The sequence below is a fragment of the Coregonus clupeaformis genome, chromosome 21, assembly GCF_020615455.1.
Source record: "Coregonus clupeaformis isolate EN_2021a chromosome 21, ASM2061545v1, whole genome shotgun sequence".
NCBI lineage: Eukaryota > Metazoa > Chordata > Actinopteri > Salmoniformes > Salmonidae > Coregonus > Coregonus clupeaformis.
In genome coordinates this window covers 37,496,224-37,511,892 of record NC_059212.1, presented here as the reverse complement: position 1 = coordinate 37,511,892, position 15,669 = coordinate 37,496,224, and the positions used below count along the sequence as shown (strand labels likewise).

The window sequence follows — 15,669 nt, the reverse complement described above, 5'->3', positions numbered from 1 at the left end:
CAGGGAAGGCGGAGCTGGGGAGGATGAGATGTGGTGAGACGGGGGGACAGAGAGACAGGGGTCAGGGAGACAGGGGGCAGAGAGACAGGGGACAGGGAGACAGGGAGACAGGGAGATGAGAGACAGGAGACAGAGAGACAGGGGACAGGGAGACGGGACAGGGAGACGGGACAGGGAGACGGGACAGGGAGACGGGACAGGGTGACAGGGAGACAGGGTACAGAGAGAAAGGAGATGGAAAGACTGGGGAGACAGAGATACTGGGGAGACAGAGAGACTGGGGAGACAGAGATACTGGGGAGACAGAGAAACAGAGAGACAGGAGACAGAGAGACTGGGGAGACAGATACTGGGGAGACAGATAAACAGGGAGACAGGGGACAGAGAAACTGGGGAAACTGGTGGTGAGTTAGAAGAGTGAGGGGATATAGGAGGAGACAGGTGTGAGACGAGGGATTGAGATGAGAGAAGGGTAGACCAGAACAGGAGCTTGATTAGAGTGACAGACCACTCAAGATTGAATTAGATCAGGACCAATTCGCCATAGTGGGAAAGAAGGAATTCCAAAATGAATTTATTTCATCAGAAATTTCTATAACCCTTTTACCATGCTACCGTACTGAATCAGCCCAGTTTCTGCCAGTCGGGCAGTTCAACACAGGACCCACATGGACGAGGACATGAGGCATATATCTGCTCCTTATCATCCCCTGCATCATGCTGATGATGCTCGCCAATCAATTGAGTTTCTTTAAGAGGAGAATTCATTGCGCTGGCTGGAATGGTACTTGAATGAGCTCTAATTAGGTTGCAGCTATTAGGTTATTGAATTGAAAAGTAAATCCTGAAAGCTTTTCTATTCCATATCTATTAGGAAGTGCTCTCGGAGTCTAGATAAAAGAGAGGGGGAAGCAGGGAAGTAGCGCTCCATGAAATATATGTCAGATGGACAGATACGTTTATAGACTAGTTATATTTAGAGCTCAAACAGGGTTATAGAGCTAGACGTTAATTCCTTTTAATGCGTCATTAGCCTGTCAGTCTGATAAGATCTTGGATAAGTCCATATACATATTAATATGGAACTCTCCTCTAGAATGGTAGGAAGTCTCTGTATTAGGGAACCACATTCAACCCTTTCACTGGATGTGGGAAACTGTTGATAACTTTGGGAAATGTGTGGGTGGGTGGGTGGGTGTGCGCGCGCATGCGTGTACTTGTGCAGTATTTGTGTGTGTTCCTCTAATCATCTGTATGTGTCTATATGTCTCTGTCTCTGTGTCTCTCTGTGTGTGTCTCTCTCTCTCTGTCTCTCTCTGTCTCTTTCTGTCTCTGTGTCTCTCTGTGTGTGTGTCTCTCTCTCTCTGTCTCTCTCTGTCTCTTTCTGTCTCTGTCTCTCTGTGTGTGTCTCTCTCTCTCTGTGTCTCTCTGTGTCTCTTTCTGTCTCTGTCTCTCTGTGTATCTGTCTCTCTGTGTCTCTCTGTGTCTCTCTGTGTCTCTCTGTGTCTCTCTGTGTGTCTCTGTATGTCTCTCTGTATGTCTCTCTGTGTCTCTCTGTGTCTCTCTGTGTGTGTTCCATCAGTTCTGAACAGGATAAAAATGTGTATGCTATCAAGCAGGTTAACAAAGGAGACTGGGGGAGGAGGGAGGGATAGAGTTAGAGAAGGAATGAGGGAGGGATCGATGTGACTGGAGGAGTTATTGACTCCTGGGCAGGGAGCTTCTGCAGAGCTCGGCTGAATCTCTCCTCTCATGTCAGGGCTGAAATCCCCCAGCTCAGAGGAGTCAGGCCCAATCCCCATGGCTGGACTAGGATTAACCACAGGACATCTATTATATGGGGGCTTCACCATCTAACATAATGGACACTCTTATTGAATATTGCATGTTGCCGGGATGGCAAAACACACCTTCGGCTTTAATATCCTCTTTGTCTGAGTGTTTCCCTATTAGGGGTACACAGGTTTTATGAACGTGTGTAAACCTTTTGTGTTTATGTGTGGCCAGTGGAGGAAAACTGTGACAGTAGAAAGGCTATTAGAGCAGTGGGTGGAGAGGCTGAATATGTCTGTACTGAGATAGTAACATACAGAACAATTTTACCCCCTTTTTTCTCCCCAATTTCGTGGTATCCAATTGGTAGTTACAGTCTTGTCCCATCGCTGCAACTCCCGTACGGACTCGGGAGAGGCGAAGGTCGAGAGCCGTGCGTTCTCCGAAACACAACCCAACCGAGCCGCACTGCTTCTTGACACAATGCCTGCTTAACCCGGAAGCCAGCCACACCAATGTGTCGGAGGAAACACCGTACACCTGGCGACCGTGTCAGCGTGCACTGCGCCCGGCCCGTCACAGAGTCGCCAGTGCGCGATGGGACAAGAACATCCCTGCCGGCCAAACCCTCCCCTAACCTGGACGGCGCTGGGCCCCATGGGTCTCCCAGTCGCGGCCGGCTGTGACGTAGCCTGGACTCGAACCAGGATCTTTAGTGGCACAGCTAGCACTGCGATGCAGTGCCTTAGACCACAGGCTCATTTTACTTTTACGCTCGTTTTATTTTTGGATATTTCTTTATTTATTTTCTGGTTCATTTCTGTTCTATTGTTCTACTGTATACACATGCAGATGCTTGCTTGACCTCAAAAGTGTTTTTCATTCAACTGACCTAGTCTGCTATTATCATCGGCTATGTTTATTGTTCTTCAAAGGGATATTTTCAGCATCATATTTATTTAAACATATTTATTTATTTCTTTATTCAGAGTCCCAAGCCCTGTTGAGGGAAGTTTCCCCCCATCCCCCACCTCCATCCCCAGTCACAGGAGGTACCATGGTTCCCCCCAGACCCAGTGGAACCATAGCCAAGTCCAGGGCGACTCGTCCTGGGTACGGCCTCTGCCTCTACCCCCCCTGTCTGCTGCTGCCACTGCTGCTGCTCACGTCCCTGCCCAACCTCTCTGAGGCCGTGGGTAAGTAACACACCACAGATATACCGTATGTTTGTGTGGGTGTGTTAGTTCATGTGTCTGTCTATCTGTAAGACTGCCAGTTGGTTTAGATATTTAGGTGTAGGTTTGTCAGTTTGTCTAAATGGCTGTCTGTGCATCTACTGTATCTCTCTCTCTCTCTCTCTCTCTCTCTCTCTCTCTCTCTCTCTCTCTCTCTCTCTCTCTCTCTCTCTCTCTCTCTCTCTCTCTCTCTCTCTCTCTCTCTCTCTCTCTCTCTCTCTCTCTCTCTCTCTCTCTCTCTCTCTCTCTCTCTCTCCCCCTCCCTCCCTTCCTCCCTCCCTCCCTCTCTGCTGACCGACAGCTGTAACAGTGAGTTGTGTTGGTCAGCGCTAGCTGCAGTGAGTGGTGACGTGGTTTTGGGGTGAAGGTGCACAGATGACGATCTGTCTGTCTACCTGTCTATTTCTGCAGTGATAGGTGTTTCACAAGATCTGTCAGGACCATGGTGGTTTTAATGGACTGATAAATGGTGAACACACGTCAGCACATACTCAATCTTCACCTTTATCAAAGCAACAAGGGAACATAGAACACATCTAATTTTAACCCTGCAACACTGAAAACGCTACGGAAGTATGTGGCATTCAAGAACATAAATAGTTTTCAACACACTGGTGAGTAGTGAGGGGTTGTCAGCACGGACTCAGTCAATCATCACATTTAGGCTACTGTATGAAAGCATGTCTTGATATGTCTTACAGTTCTAACATGCTGACTAGACCAGGCACGCGCATGTGTCTTCTGGCACCATCGCGTGCATGTTGATTTTTGTCCATCCACACCAGAAGTGATCAGGACACACAGGTTGAAATATCAAAACAAACTCTGAACCAGCTATATTAATTTGGGGACAGGTCAAAGCACATGAAATATGCATGGCCATTTAGTTAGCTAGCTTGCTGTTGCTAGCTAATTTGTCCTGGGATATAAACATTGGGTTGTTTTTTTACCTGAAATGCACAAGTTCCTTTTTTTCTGGATCTTTGAAGAATTTTGACCTATTTTCACACAAAATCGTGTGTTCTCTACTCCGACAATTAATCCACAGATAAAAGGGGAAACCTAGTTAGTTTCTAGTAATCTCTCCTCCTTCAGTCTTCTTATAATTCTTCTTCTTCTTCTGTGGACTTTATATGGCGGTTGGCAACCAACTTTAAGGTACATTACCACCACCACCTGACTGGAGTGTGGACCAAAGTTCATCTTTCAATCACCCATGTGGGTATATGCTCCTAAAAACCAATGAGGAGATGGGAGAGGCGGGACTTGCAGTGTGTCAAGCGTCAAAAATAGAGCTAAGTTCTACTTTAGCGCCTGGTAACATAGACGCTCGTTGATGAGCGAAAGCAGTTTGGATGAAATTATTGAATAACATATATGGGTACATTTATTTTTCAACGCTCTTGCAATTTAACGCGAGCGGTGTGGTCAGCATGTTAGATAAAGGAGAGTGTTTTACATAGAGGTATTACCTAGAGGTGTTAACATATTTTCCTTTATTATTTTCCCCTAACCCTACCACCCCTCCCCTAATTGGAGTAAACTAATGGACAACAACACTTAGGCTTCTACTTCCAGCTTATACATACTATATACATTTTATTGGACATTTACAGTTTTTAACTTATTTCAGTTAACACTGCTAACAGTGTTGCTCTGTGACACAAAGAAGATAGCGACCCAAATAACAGCCCCAAAATAGCTGTCATATTTCTAACACTTATGGAGTGCCCATGATAATATTTGTTATGGTTGATATCCTTAATTGTTATGGCTAGGACCCTGAATTTTCTGTGACCATGTAACCTGACCAGGAACAACTCTGGGCCATAGTTATAGGTCACTACTGTAATTGGATTTACAGTGGAACGGTTTGATCTGGTCAGACTTGTCCAGACAGGTCTAATTTCCTGCATGCAGCCGTAGAGGGGGTGATGCACATCTCCACATTACACATACAGTTGAAGTCAGAAGTTTACATACACCTTAGCCAAATACATTTAAACTCAGTTTTTCACAATTCCTGACATTTAATCCTAGTAAAAATTCCCAGTCTTAGGTCAGTTAGGATCACCACTTTATTTTAAGAATGTGAAATGTCTGAATAATAGTAGAGAAAATGATTTATTTCAGCTTTTATTTCTTTCATCACATTCCCAGTGGGTCAGAAGTATTTGGTAGCATTGCCTTTAAATTGTTTAACTTGGGTCTAACATTTCGGTTAGCCTTCCACAAGCTTCCCACAATAAATTGGGTGAATTTAGGCCCATTCCTCCTGACAGAGCTGGTGTAACTGAGTCAGGTTTGTAGGCCTCCTTGCTTGCACATGCTTTTTCAGTTCTGCCCACAATTTTTCTATAGGATTGAGGTCAGGGCTTTGTGATGGCCACTCCAATACCCTGACTTTGTTGTCCTTAAGCTATTTTGCCACAACTTTGGAAGTATGCTTGGGGTCATTGTCCATTTGGAAGACCCATTTGCGACTAAGCTTTAACTTCCTGACTGATGTCTTGAGATGTTGCTTCAACATATCCACATAATTTTCCTTCCTCATGATGCCATCTATTTTGTGAAGTGCACCAGTCCCTCCTGCAGCAAAGCAGCCCCACAACATGATGCTGCCACCCCTGTGCTTCACGTTTGGGATGGTGTTCTTCAGCTTGCAAGATACCCCCTTTTTCCTCCAAACATAACGATGGTCATTATGGCCAAACAGTTCTATTTTTGTTTCAACAGACCAGAGGACATTTCTCCAAAAAGTACGATCTTTGTCCCCATGTGCAGTTGCAAACCGTAGTCTGGCTTTTTTTATGGTGGTTTTGGAGCAGTGTCTTCTTCCTTGCTGAGCGGCCTTTCAGGTTATGTCGATATATGGCTTGTTTTACTGTGGATATAGATACTTTTGTACCTGTTTCCTCCAGCATCTTCACAAGGTCCTTTGTTGTTGTTCTGGGATTGATTTGCACTTTTCGCACCAAAGTATGTTCATCTCTAGGAGACAGAACGTGTCTCCTTCCTGAGCGGTATGACGGCTGTGTTGTCCCATGGTGTTTATACTCGCGTACTATTGTTTGTACAGATGAACGTGGTACCATCAGGCATTTGGAAATAGCTCCCAAGGATGAACCAGACTTGTGGAGGTCTACAATTCTTTTTCTGAGGTCTTGGCTGATTTCTTTTGATTTTCCCATGATGTCAAGCAAAGAGGCACTGAGTTTGAAGGTAGTCCTTGAAATACATCCACAGGTACACCTCCAATTGACTCAAATGATGTCAATTAGCCTATCAGAAGCTTCTAAAGCCATGACATAATTTTCTGGAATTTTCCAAGCTGTTTAAAGGCACAGTCAACTTAGTGTATGTAAACTTCTGACCCACTGGAATTGTAATACAGTGAATTATAAGTGAAATAATCTGTCTGTAAACAATTGTTGGAAGAATTACTTGTGTCATGCACAAAGTAGATGTCCTAACCGACTTGCCAAAACTATAGTTTGTTAACAGGAATTTTGTGGAGTGGTTGAAAAACGAGTTTTATTGACTCCAACCTAAGTGTATGTAATCTTCCGACTTCAACTGTACCTATCACTGCTATTAAATAATCATAGCCTTGTGGTGTTTCATTAAGATAGGCCAGAGATATTAGTCTATCATTATATCCTGCTGTCAGCCATGGAGTGAAGGAGTGAAGTCCACTCTGCTCGCTGCTTTTAAAGAGACAGACAACCTTCTTGAATATCCTCATAGAATTCCATATCATTCTAAGGAAGGCCAGTGGTGGATCTGGTTCTCGATGTCTGGGTTTATTATAGATCCATGGAACCAGAACCAAAGGCTCCAACCTGGTTCAGAATGCAGTCAGAGGCCAGTAGTGGTCATATAAATAGAATTGGTTCTGGTGTGCTGTGGCAGTAACACACCAGTAATCACCTCTTCGAAAGTGACAGTGCAGAAATGTAAACCGATGTTGAATGTGAATTCAACCCCCTTACACAGCTCCACAAAGTAGTGCAACACTTCACAACTAACAGTGTATGGTGTGTGCCGTGTGTGTATGGTTGAAAGGCTACAATAATACACTGTTTTTTTTAGACAAGGTATTGTTGAGGTTTCTGGATTTCTGCTCAGGCACATCACCTCGCAGCTCAGAGGTAGGCTGGCTGCTGTGTGACTGTTACTCACTGAAGTGTGAAGTTAGATGCAGAGGGATGAAAGGCAGAGTGCTTTTCTGTCTGTCAGTGATTTTAGGGGGTATGGTGGTGGGGTTTCTTCAGCTTCTCTTTCTCTCTAGAGTAGAACCAAATCAGCACAGCGCTGGCCCAGTGATGGAGAGAGGGAGGAGGGAGAGAGGGAGGTTGCTATGGTGAGGGTTAGGCCGGCTTTACCCTGATGGATAGAACGTATTCTGCAGCTGAGGAGGAGTTAAGCTGGCTGCCATGGTAACAGTCCGCAGACACAGAGGGACAGAACTCTCTGTATGTGAGAGAGAGAAGATGAACATTTATGAAGTAGCTTGACAAGATTGGATTTTTAGCACAGTGGAGATGTATGGATACTGTGCCTGAAACTGATTTTTATTTGCAGTTTCTAGTAAGCATACAGTATAGAGAAAATGAAATTGTTTTTGCTCCCAGAGAAACAGGCAGCAGCTGATATATTTGATAAGACGGAGCTATATGAATGTTTCTAAGGCAATATAACATTTTATAATATAATACTTTATAAGAAGGTTCTTCAAGTAAATGTCACGATCGTTTAATGACTGGTTGAACCAAGGCGCAGCGTGATAAGCGTACATGTTTATTTAAGTACTGAACATGACAAAACAACAAACAAACGATACGTGAAGTCTTAAGGTTACACAAACAAACCTATACAGAACAAGATCCCACAAACTAACTGGTGCCAACAGGCTGCCTAAGTATGGTCCCCAATCAGAGACAATAAGCTACAGCTGCCTCTGATTGGGAACCACCCTGGCCAACATAGATCTAAACGATCTAGAACTAAACATAGAAAAACACAACATAACACGGAATATACACACCCTGACTCAACAAATCAACGTCCCCTGAGTCAGGGCGTGACAGTAAAGGAGATACTGTATACAGTATGAATGAAATAATGTATGCAATCTCTAAATTCTTGTTCTCAAAATGGCATTTCTGTTTCATTGTGATTCACTGCAGGGGCTGAAAATGGCATGTGTGATATGAATACGTTAAAGCAGGGATGGGCAACTGGTGGATACATTTCCCCAAGAATTATATATATACAGTGGGGGGAAAAAGTATTTAGTCAGCCACCAATTGTGCAAGTTCTCCCACTTAAAAAGATGAGAGAGGCCTGTAATTTTCATCATAGGTACACGTCAACTATGACAGACAAAATGAGAAAAAAAAATCCAGAAAATCACATTGTAGGATTTTTAATGAATTTATTTGCAAATTATGGTGGAAAATAAGTATTTGGTCAATAACAAAAGTTTCTCAATACTTTGTTATATATCCTTTGTTGGCAATGACACAGGTCAAACGTTTTCTGTAAGTCTTCACAAGGTTTTCACACACTGTTGCTGGTATTTTGGCCCATTCCTCCATGCAGATCTCCTCTAGAGCAGTGATGTTTTGGGGCTGTCGCTGGGCAACACGGACTTTCAACTCCCTCCAAAGATTTTCTATGGGGGTTGAGATCTGGAGACTGGCTAGGCCACTCCAGGACCTTGAAATGCTTCTTACGAAGCCACTCCCTTCGTTGCCCGGGCGGTGTGTTTGGGATCATTGTCATGCTGAAAGACCCAGCCACGTTTCATCTTCAATGCTCTTGCTGATGGAAGGAGGTTTTCACTCAAAATCTCACGATACATGGCCCCATTCATTCTTTCCTTTACACGGATCAGTCGTCCTGGTCCCTTTGCAGAAAAACAGCCCCAAAGCATGATGTTTCCACCCCCATGCTTCACAGTAGGTATGGTGTTCTTTGGATGCAACTCAGCATTCTTTGTCCTCCAAACACGACGAGTTGAGTTTTTACCAAAAAGTTCTATTTTGGTTTCATCTGACCATATGACATTCTCCCAATCCTCTTCTGGATCATCCAAATGCACTCTAGCAAACTTCAGACGGGCCTGGACATGTACTGGCTTAAGCAGGGGGACACGTCTGGAACTGCAGGATTTGAGTCCCTGGCGGCGTAGTGTGTTACTGATGCTAGGCTTTGTTACTTTGGTCCCAGCTCTCTGCAGGTCATTCACTAGCTCCCCCCGTGTGGTTCTGGGATTTTTGCTCACCGTTCTTGTGATCATTTTGACCCCACGGGGTGAGATCTTGCGTGGAGCCCCAGATCGAGGGAGATTATCAATGGTCTTGTATATCTTCCATTTCCTAATAATTGCTCCCACAGTTGATTTCTTCAAACCAAGCTGCTTACCTATTGCAGATTCAGTCTTCCCAGCCTGGTGCAGGTCTACAATTTTGTTTCTGGGGTCCTTTGACAGCTCTTTGTTCTTGGCCATAGTGGAGTTTGGAGTGTGACTGTTTGAGGTTGTGGACAGGTGTCTTTTATACTGATAACAAGTTCAAACAGGTGCCATTAATACAGGTAACGAGTGGAGGACAGAGGGAGCCTCTTAAAGAAGAAGTTACAGGTCTGTGAGAGCCAGAAATCTTGCTTGTTTGTAGGTGACCAAATACTTATTTTCCACCATAATTTGCAAATAAATTCATAAAAATCCTACAATGTGATTTTCTGGAATTTTTTTTCCTCAATTTGTCTGTCATAGTTGACGTGTACCTATGATGAAAATTACAGGCCTCTCTCATCTTTTTAAGTGGGAGAACTTGCACAATTGGTGGCTGACTAAATACTTTTTTTCCCCACTGTATATACAGTGCTATGAAAAAGTATTTGCCCCCTTTCTAATTTTCTCTACTTTTGCATATTTGTGATACTGAATGTTATCAGATCTTCAACCAAAACCTATAATTAGATAAAGGCAACATAACTGAACAAATAACACAACAATTACATATTTATTTCATAAACAAAGTTATGCAACACCCAATTCCCCTGTGTGAAAAAGTAATCGCCCCCTTACACTCAATAACTGGTTGTGCCACCTTTAGCTGCAATGACTCCAACCAAATGCTTCCTGTAGTTGTTGATCAGTCTCTCACGTCGCTGTTGAGGAATTTTGGCCCACTCTTCCATGCAGAACTGCTTTAACTCAGTGACGTGTGGGTTTTCAAGCATGAACTGCTCGTTTCAAGTCCTGCCACAACATCTCAATTGGGGTTAGGTCTGGACTTTGACTAGGCCATTCCCAAATTTCCAATTTGTTGCTTTTTAGCAATTTTCATGTAGACTTGATTGTCTGTTTTGGATCATTGTCTTGCTGCATGACCCAGCTGCACTTCAGCTTCAGCTCACAGACGGATGGTCTGACATTCTCCTGTAGAATTCTCTGATACAAAGCAGAATTCATGGTTCCTTCTATTAAGGCAAGTCGTCCAGGTCCTGAGGCAGCAAAGCATCCCCAAACCATCACACCACCACCACCATGCTTGACCTTTGGTATGATGTTCTTACTGTGGAATGCAGTGTTTGGTTTTCGCAGGCATAATGGGACCCATCTCGTCCAAAAAGTGGACTCAAGTTTGCCAAAAAGCACCTGGATGATCATCAAGACTCTTGGAAGAACGTTCTATGGACAGATGATTCAAAAGTATAACTTTTTGGACGACATGGTTCCAGTAATGCCTGGCTAAAACCAAACTCTGCATTCCACAGTAAGAACATCATACCAAAGGTCAAGCATGGTGGTGGTGGTGTGATGGTTTGGGGATGCTTTGCTGCCTCAGGACCTGGACGACTTGCCTTAATAGAATGAACCATGAATTCTGCTCTGTATCAGAGAATTCTACATGAGAATGTCAGACCATCCGTCTGTGAGCTGAAGCTGAAGCGCAGCTGGGTCATGCAGCAAGACAATGATCCAAAACACACAATCAAGTCTACATGAAAATTGCTAAAAAGCAACAAATTGGAAGTTTTGGAATGGCCTAGTCAAAGTCCAGACCTAATCCCAATTGAGATCTTGTGGCAGGACTTGAAACGAGCAGTTCATGCTTGAAAACCCACACGTCACTGAGATAAAGCAGTTCTGCATGTAAGAGTGGGCCAAAATTCCTCCACAGCGACGTGAGAGACTGATCAACAACTACAGGATGCATTTGGTTGGAGTCATTGCAGCTAAAGGTGGCACAACCAGTTATTGAGTGTAAGGGGGCAATTACTTTTTCACACAGGGAAATTGGGTGTTGCATAACTTTGTTTATGAAATAAATGAAATAAATATGTAATTGTTGTGTTATTTGTTCACTTATGTTCCCTTTATCTAATATTAGGTTTTGGTTGAAGATCTGATAACATTCAGTATCACAAATATGCAAAAGTAGAGAAAATTAGAAAGGGGGCAAATACTTTTTCTTAGCACTGTATATACTTATTTTTTTCGGAACTGAGTTGGGGTCTCAACTTACTGTTGAGAGTTAGAATAGTAGAATACACAAGGTGCACAAGGGCAACAACATGTTGCTTAGGGCCCCCAAAAGGCTAGGGCCGGCTCTGACATTATGCATGGGTATGGATGTGGATACGCACTATGTAGACCCACGAGCCACTGCGGCCCCTCATGATTAATTTTTTTGTGGCTCCCACCCCATCAAAGTTGCCCATCCCTGCATTAAAGCCAATTATCTCCTGTGAATTTCCACAACCCCTTTTCATTCCCCCGCATAGCACCCACCCATGTGTTCTAACAATCTGTGCTGCATAGTGGAGTAGCACGCCCCGGGTAGTGAAAAAACCTGCTCCTGTGAAGCACATCTTTTATTGATGACACACAGGAAGTCCTTGGTAATGTCCTCTAAATGGTAGCCAGGAATTGGACTGTACTTGGTGGCCAATCACCACGTTCATCACGACGCAGTGATGTCATGTCACTCAGCAACAGTCATGTCAATCTCTTCCTGTCCACGGCTTTGGACTAGTTGGCATCTCTTCAGTGAGAGCTGTCTGTCTGTCTTTGGGGACGCCCATAATTATTTATGTATAGTGCATGGGGAAAGTATTAAGTACAATTATTTTATAAAAATGTATAATAATGTATTTATTTATTTCTCCCCCAATCACTCAATCTATCAATCTACAGATCCATTGTTTATTTGTTGTCTGAGCAGTATTATGTATTGGAATCCTGGCTGCAGAATTTTCCTACGATGACAATAAAGTTTTAATTGAATTGAATTGTCTGTCTATCTCAGCGGCACCCAAGTTTACCAAGATCCCCGGGGACCAGATTGGGGTATCGGGGGGCGTGGCCTCGTTCGTGTGCCAAGCGTCAGGTGACCCCAAGCCCATGGTCAACTGGAACAAGAAGGGCAAGAAGGTCAACTCCCAACGCATAGAGGTGAGTTAACTCTATACTCCCAACGCATAGAGGTGAGTTAACGCTATACTCCCAACGCATAGAGGGGAGTTAACACTATATTCCCAACACACAGAGGTGAGTTAACTCTATACTCCCAGCACATAGAGGTGAGTTAACGCTATACTCCCAACGCATAGAGGGGAGTTAACACTATATTCCCAACACACAGAGGTGAGTTAACTCTATACTCCCAGCACATAGAGGTGAGTTAACACTATACTCCCAACGCATAGAGGGGAGTTAACACTATACTCCCAACACATGGAGGTGTGAGTTACCACTTGTCAATCCATATTGACTGGACCAGCTCTTCTCTCCTGGTTCTCCCCCAGAATACTAGCTATTTCCTTTGGTTTCCAATTCTCCTTTTTGGTCCTTCCTGGTCCTGCCTGGTTAATCACCTGGTTTCTGGTGCTTCCTGGTTCTTTTTACAAGTTTCTCTCTCCTCTTATTTTCCTCCTCATTCCCAACTGTTTCTCTACTGGCTGTTTCCTGACTGTTTCTCTACTGGCTGTTTCCTGACTGTTTCTCCACTGGCTGTTTCCTGACTGTTTCTCTACTGGCTGTTTCCTGACTGTTTCTCTACTGGCTGTTTCCTGACTGGTTCTCTACTGCTGTTCTCTACTGGCTGTTCCTGACTGTTTCTCCACTGGCTGTTTCCTGACTGTTTCTCTACTGGCTGTTTCCTGACTGGTTCTCTACTGGCTGTTTCCTGACTGGTTCTCCACTGGCTGTTTCCTGACTGGTTCTATACTGGCTGTTTCCTGACTGGTTCTCTACTGGCTATTTCCTGACTGGTTCTCCACTGGCTGTTTCCTGACTGTTTCTCTACTGGCTGTTTCCTGACTGTTCCCTATCTGTTCCTCTCCCCTAGACGATAGAGTTTGATGATGGAGCGGGGGCCGTGCTGAGGATCCAGCCTCTCAGGGCCCCCCGAGATGAGAACGTCTATGAGTGTGTAGCCCGCAACAGTGAGGGAGATGTGGCCACCACTGCCAAGCTGGCCATCATACGGGGTGAGTGTGTATCTGTGTGCATGCATGTGTGAGTGTGTGTGTATGTGTGACTGTGTTCCTCTTCTTCTTCATGATCATCTTCATTAATACTGTCCATTTTAAGCACACACATCTTGCACACACACACACACACACACACACACACACACACAGCTGCCCACAGTCTCTCCCGTAACAAACACTGTGCTTACACACCCTTCTATAACAGGAAAGAAGCAGCTGTTCTTTTTAAGTCTGAGAGTTAGCATGAGCTAGTGTTGTTTAGCTGTGTTGAGGGCCAGTTAGCTGGTGTGCGTGCGATTTAGACTACATCTTCTTCCTCATAATCACTTCATTCGTTCGCTTCTCAGATGGAGATGGTGTGAGTCTAATGTAGCCGGTCCCCTCAGTGCTAAGCTAATCTAATGTACTCTCTATAGTGATAAGCGCTAGGCTAGCTGTTGGCTGGGTTTGGCTGTACGCCTAGGAGCTGTGGACTGGGCCTCGGCCCAACACAGGAGAGAGGGACGGACAGAGGGAGAGAGAGAGAGGGAGAGAGAGAGAGATGGAGGGATGGCATAACCACTCCTTTTCACATAGGAAAACAGAGGATTAGGACTGCGCTTGGACTGGGACCCAGTTCTGCAGGATGGAAGAGGAGGAAGAGAGGGATGGAGGGATGGAGGGATTGAGGGAGGCATACACAGCAGGATGTGGGGAGGAGAGAGACGGGGGGGGTATGGGGAAAGATGGAGTGGTGGATGAGGGGGAGGAGGGGTGGCACAGCTGGAGTGGGGATGGAGAGTAGAGAGGATGTATAGAAGAAGAGAAGAGGGAGGGAGGGAGGGAGGGAGGGAGGGAGGGAGGGAGGGAGGGAGGGAGGGAGGGAGGGAGGGAGGGAGGGAGGGAGGGGTAGATTTTTGTCAGGCTTGGTGTTCAGCAGAAGGCTGGTAGCCTGGGATATAGTCTGTCCATCTGTTAGGCCTGTCATCACACAAACACACCCAATCCCCCACTTTGTGTCTGTGGGACTACAAAAACTGTGTAGCCCTTTAGGACGTTTGTGTGTGTGTGTGTGTGTGTGTGTGTGTGTGTGTGTGTGTACATTCTGAATTTGAACTATGGCCTCTTAAGACCCTTCTGTTGCCATGGCATGAAGTATTTCCCAGAGGTGTAGACGTACAGGTAACTGCTAACCCTAACCCTTTCCCAGAGGTGTAGACAGACATTTCTATACCTTATAATCTGTCTCCTATGACTGCACCATAGACTAGTATGTATTTCAGAGGAGAGACTGAGGCTACAGAAAGGGTTTCCCTCTGCCCTCCACCAACATACAGTAAGCCCATACATACACAAATCAAATTCACATCAAATCAAATACAATTTTTATTTGTCAAACAACATGTGGAGACTAACAGTGAAATGCTTGCTGACGGATACTTTTCCAACAATGCAGAGTAAAAAATAATAATAGAAATAGTGACACGAGGAATAAACACACAGTGAATATTGAATAACAATAACAAGTAAAAATCACATCCATAGCATAACTCCTATTCATTCTCCAAGCTATTCAAGCTATTCATTCTCCAAGGCTTTATAAGATCATATAACACCTTGTATTGCTTGGCCAGTCCTGACTCTCTCTCCCCATCGACAGTGGGTGGGGTATGGGTTACACTCCCAGCTCTCTTATGAAGCTACATAAAGCTTTATAAGATCATGTACAGTAGCACCTTGTAAAGATTGCAGTTCTGACTCGCTGTCTCCCTACGGGATGTACCCTACAGAAGCGTTGTGGTTGGCCACAGTAGGAAGTGAGCTACTCCTTAGCCTGACTGCTAATGGAGGCCAGCTTATGTAGCAGGCTGTGGTAACTGGGGTCAGGCAGAGAAGATATCTCATTTAGACACTCACACCTCTCTCTCCTTCGCTCCATCGCTCGCCTTCTCTCTCCGAGTATTTATCTGGTCAATGTGTCAGTGTATAATGTCTGTTGTTTGTAACAGTGTGTTATATGTGACAATGTGATTGTATTATACATTGTATTTTAATGTTTAAGGACTCTTGGAAGATTAGTCCAAATGAGGACTAATAAAATCACTGTCTCCACCTAGCTAGCTTTACCAAGCTACAGTATACCATCTCCCTCTGTCTCCACCTAGCTAGCTCT

At 44.5% G+C, this 15,669-nt stretch overlaps 1 protein-coding gene across 1 annotated transcript in view; it reads left to right on the top strand.

Annotated features, from left to right (window-relative positions):
- The window catches only part of LOC123481562 (receptor-type tyrosine-protein phosphatase S-like), a 141,728-nt gene that overhangs the window by 31,193 nt on the left and 94,866 nt on the right, over window positions 1-15,669 (top strand). The window contains exons 3-5 of the mRNA XM_045206038.1: window positions 2,763-2,969; window positions 12,332-12,477; window positions 13,373-13,514. Coding sequence (XP_045061973.1) covers window positions 2,831-2,969; window positions 12,332-12,477; window positions 13,373-13,514 — 427 coding nt within the window. The 5' untranslated portion in view covers window positions 2,763-2,830. The remainder of the gene's footprint in view (window positions 1-2,762; window positions 2,970-12,331; window positions 12,478-13,372; window positions 13,515-15,669) is intronic.